General features: G+C 40.0%; 1 protein-coding gene across 1 annotated transcript; it reads left to right on the top strand.

Annotated features, from left to right (window-relative positions):
- The first annotated feature begins 45 nt into the window (after positions 1-45).
- SIX6 (SIX homeobox 6) lies at positions 46-4339 on the top strand. The gene is made up of 2 exons (XM_073610736.1): positions 46-1210; positions 3411-4339. The coding sequence occupies exons 1-2, from the start codon at positions 639-641 to the stop codon at positions 3571-3573; spliced, it is 735 nt and encodes a 244-aa protein (XP_073466837.1). The 5' UTR covers positions 46-638; the 3' UTR covers positions 3574-4339.
- The last annotated feature ends 231 nt before the right edge of the window (positions 4340-4570 follow it).

The raw sequence follows: 4570 nt of genomic DNA, 5'->3' as shown, positions 1-4570 counted from the left end.
TGACAGTTCGTTGGAAGGTGAACTAGAATTGCTACAAAGCTTCCTTGTCGTCATTTTGGATCACATGGACAGCACAGAGGAGGAAAGCCTGGCTTGTGTTTGCAGCAGTGCAGTGGATTCTTCATCTTGCACAGTCACCTTACTAATTGCTCCCTGAGATGGGAAATGCTTTAGGTGTTTTTTTGTCTGTGATTTCTGTGTGCCATGCATGGGTCGCAGCAATGATCCAGGCATGGATGGGCATTGCCCGTGCATTGGGACGGTGAGCTTGGGAAAGCAGAAGGCTGGGCGCTGTCGAGCCCTGGGAGGTGCTGAAAACAGCTCCCCGTTGCTTGCCTTTGATTGGCAAAGGCTGACACTGATTGACAAGGAGCCATGGCAACCCAGCAGCCAATCTGCCAAGTCCAATAGAAAATCGTTTGTTGGCTCAGGGCAGCTTCTTCCCTTTAACAGAAGATCGGCGGTGATACCTTAGCTCGGGCTCTTGGAGTTAGCAAGTGCAAGAAGAAGACACCGTCTCCCCAACAAGGCTGCAGCCGCTGCCGCGTGTGCCCCGCGTTGCGCTCCGCAGGGGCGCGTTGCGTTGCGGTCAGCCAAGACACGCGGCGCTGCTTTGCGACAAACAATAAGCCGCGTCAATGTTCCAGCTGCCCATTCTGAACTTCAGCCCCCAGCAGGTCGCTGGGGTGTGCGAGACCCTGGAGGAGAGCGGGGACATCGAGCGTCTGGGTCGCTTTCTTTGGTCTTTGCCGGTGGCTCCGGCAGCCTGCGAGGCCCTCAATAAAAATGAGTCTGTGCTCCGCGCCAGGGCGATCGTGGCTTTTCACACAGGCAACTTCAGAGACCTCTACCACATATTGGAGAACCACAAATTCACCAAGGAGTCGCACACCAAGCTCCAGGCTCTATGGCTGGAGGCTCATTACCAGGAGGCAGAGAAGCTCAGGGGCAGACCCTTAGGGCCGGTAGACAAGTACAGGGTGAGGAAGAAGTTCCCATTGCCCAGAACTATTTGGGACGGAGAACAGAAAACACATTGCTTTAAGGAAAGAACACGGCACTTGCTTAGGGAATGGTACCTACAAGACCCTTACCCCAACCCCAGTAAAAAAAGAGAACTCGCCCAGGCCACTGGACTTACCCCAACACAAGTAGGGAACTGGTTCAAAAACCGAAGGCAAAGGGACCGAGCAGCAGCAGCCAAAAACAGGTATGACCACAAGCAAAACAAAATCTGCTATCACATAATATCCCAACTTACTCAACGCCATTCATTGGGATATTAACATTTCAGAAGCTCATAGTAGTTTCTAAAATGCCTGCTTTTTTCTTTGTTTTTTTTCTTACTAAACTCATATTTGAACTAAGTCATACATATAGTCATTTAAAAGTCAATTTGAACGACTAATAGCTTTTGTACTACAAAACAGTGTGCAGAAGACGTTTTTTATTTTTTGTCTTCCATGAAATGCCGGTCAACTCATTTATTTCTTATGTTTTTTTAATTAAAGAGTTCAATTCCTCCAGTTACTTTTTAAAAGATATCCATTTAAGATTTTTAAGTAGATCAGAGAAGAAAATAATTCCCCAGTGCAGGACAACCTTAAAAGGAATTTAGCATTTTCTTATACAGAATTTTACATTTCTTATACACAATTTTGGTTGGAGGACTGAAATTGGTAAAGATTACAAGCTTTCTGAGAGGGGCCATATTCCAAATCTTTACTTAATTTCATAATACATAATTCATTTGAAATGGAAGAAAGAAAGAAAGAAAGAAAGAAAGAAAGAAAGAAAGAAAGAAAGAAAGAAAGAAAGAAAGAAAGAAAGAAAGAAAGAAAGAAAAGAAGAAAGAAAGAAAGAAAGAAAGAAAGAAAGAAAGAAAGAAAGAAAGAAAGAAAATGGAGCTAGATAAATATAAACAAAAGATAAACAGATGGTTAAATAGAAAGAAAATAAGAAAGACATAGTAAAATAAAATAAATGGATAGATAGACAAGTAGATAGATAGTAATAAAGAACGATAGATAGATAGATGGGAAGAAATAAAGGAAGAAGAAAAAAGAAAGAGAGTAAAATAGAGATAGATAAATATAAACACAAAAGATAAACAGATGGGTAAATTGAAAGAAAATTAACAAGAAGAAAGAAAGAAAGAAAGAAAGAAAGAAAGAAAGAAAGAAAGAAAGAAAGAAAGAAAGAAAGAAAGAAAGAAAGAAAGAAAGAAAGAAAGAGAAAGCGATAGACAGATGGGGAGAAAGAAAGGAGGAAACAAGATAGAAAAATAGAGATAGATAAATATAAAGAATATAGACAGATGGGTAAATAGAAAGAAAATAAGTAAGAAAGAGTAAAATAAAATAAATGGATAGATAGACAAGTAGAGAGAGAGATAGATAGATAGATAGATAGATAGATAGATAGATAGATAGATAGATAGATAGGTAAACAGATAGAAAGAAAGAAAAAGAAGGAAAAAAAAAGAAAGATGGACAGATAGAAGGAAAGATGATTAGATAGAAAGAAAGAAAGGGGGGTAGATGGACAGATAGACAGATAGATAGATACCACAAACCAATTATTATAAAAATTAGATGACAGTTAATGAAGTAAAAGTACAGCACAGATCAGAGAGAATAGAGGGTGTTAATGACGATAATAAAACTACCCATAGCCCCCAGCAGTAAAACATCGCTTCTACTTATGTAGTTAATGTCAATATTGCAGAAAATTGTGTCTCAAAAGATTTTTTCTTACTTTACAAATATCCTTTTATGTGTATGGCTAAAGATAACCAGGGAAAGGGGCTGAGTGGAGAAACAACATAAATAATAAACAAAAAATAGATCGATAGAAAGATAGATAGATAAACGAAGACAGTAATAACATATGTAACACCTACTGATATGTAAATTGCATGTCTGTTTATAAATTCCTGTCCTGCTAGTGAATTCAGAAACAATGATATACATCACATTCCATCCAGTCCTCCAGAACCTTTCACTGGTTTCCTAATGATTTTTAATGAATCCTGAGCTATCTCAGATATGTAAGACACGCAGCATTCACTTGGCAGTAAGAAACAGACAAGGCCATGTTTTGCAATCTTGTGCCCTCACTGTACAGAACATGACCCAGTAAGATGCTTCTGTATCCTCAGATTCCTATGGATGAAGCAGCTTGAACCTTTTTAACTTTTAAGCTTTGCAAAAAGTCGTTTATGCAATGTAGGTATTTTGCCTGTAATCTGTATTGCAGTGCCTTGGCTGAATGTCAAGGTTGTCCATCAGCCAGATCTCCAGCTCTCCTGGCTACATGTAACCTCCAAGCCAGCAGCGTGTGAGAATGGTGTGCATTTTGATCTGTTCTGTGGCTTATGTTGACTGTCCTTTCCTGTTGTGTTTTGTCAGGCTGCAGCAGCAGGTCTTGTCCCAGGGATCTGGACGCTCATTGGGCCCAGATGATCGAGGGGAACCGTTGGGCTCAGCCTCCAGTCCTGCAGCTAGCCTGTCCAGCAAAGCGGCCACCTCTGCCATTTCCATCACATCCAGCGACAGTGAATGTGACATCTGACCTATGGGGCATACTTGACGCAGCAAAAAGGAGATCAAACTCAGAACAGTGCCTGACTAAGCAGAACAGCCATGGCCATAGGGTCACACAGAGGCTGTCACAAGACCAGGGAGTGATCATAATATCACCTTCCCTATTCTATTGATTGCTTAAAAGAACACAGTAGAAGACTGTAAGGCTTGTCACCTTTATTTTTGGGGACCTTCTACAATGCCTCAAATGCCAAGTTGCCAATCGTCTGAGCACCTGCCCTATACATCTGTGGGTATTTCATGTTGAAAAAAGACGCTGTTTAATTATTTTTTGCTTTACTTTAAAGTTTGTTTTTATATATTATATAATGACTTATTTAAGGGATTGCCAATGTTAGACCTCCTTTGCTTGTCTGTATGTGCGCAGGTGACTTGTAGACGCATGTGCGCCAAATCTATGGATCCAATGAAGAAGTAATAATAAATAATGTGGTGAGCATCCTTTTTTTTACACAACGAGCATTTTTATATTGTCAGTTCTTTACCTTTCCACGGTCAGCCATCTCTGTTTGGCAAGTTCAACAGCAGAGCCCATTTTTACTCATTGGATGTCAGACCTTACTGCCTATAGAGAGTATGGTGACCTTTCATTTTGCCAGATGTGAGATTTTATTACAATTTGTATATCTGTCCTTTCATCTATCAGTCCCTGATTTTGCCAGCAAGGAACATTTATAAATGAAATGAGAAACATAAAATATAATTATTTACACCCTGTTCACTAGTCTTCCATATTCCTGCTCAATTTTAAGAAAGGTTGCTAACCGAAAACTTTATTTTATTTCCCCAAGAAATCTCTCTCTCTCTCTCTCTCTCTCTCTCTCTCTCTCTTCTCTCTCTCTCTCTCTCTCTCTCTCTCTCTCTCTCTCTCTCTCTCTATATGGATGTATTTGTTAGAATAGCTAGAAATATACTATTTTCGCAAATTGTTTCACTATACTTTTTTTTAGAACTTCTAGACAACT

The sequence above is a fragment of the Aquarana catesbeiana genome, linkage group LG13 (assembly GCF_042186555.1).
Source record: "Aquarana catesbeiana isolate 2022-GZ linkage group LG13, ASM4218655v1, whole genome shotgun sequence".
Taxonomy (NCBI): domain Eukaryota; kingdom Metazoa; phylum Chordata; class Amphibia; order Anura; family Ranidae; genus Aquarana; species Aquarana catesbeiana.
Note: the sequence above shows the minus strand (reverse complement) of the source record. Positions and strands in the feature narration are given on the sequence as shown.

Bases quoted from the DNA above. Each gene is read 5' to 3' on its own strand.
- SIX6 (XM_073610736.1), top strand. From the start codon at position 639: ATGTTCCAGCTGCCCATTCTGAACTTCAGCCCCCAGCAGGTCGCTGGG. The intron at 1,211-3,410 runs GTATGACCACAA...GTGTTTTGTCAG, and splicing joins GCAGCAGCAGCCAAAAACAG to GCTGCAGCAGCAGGTCTTGT.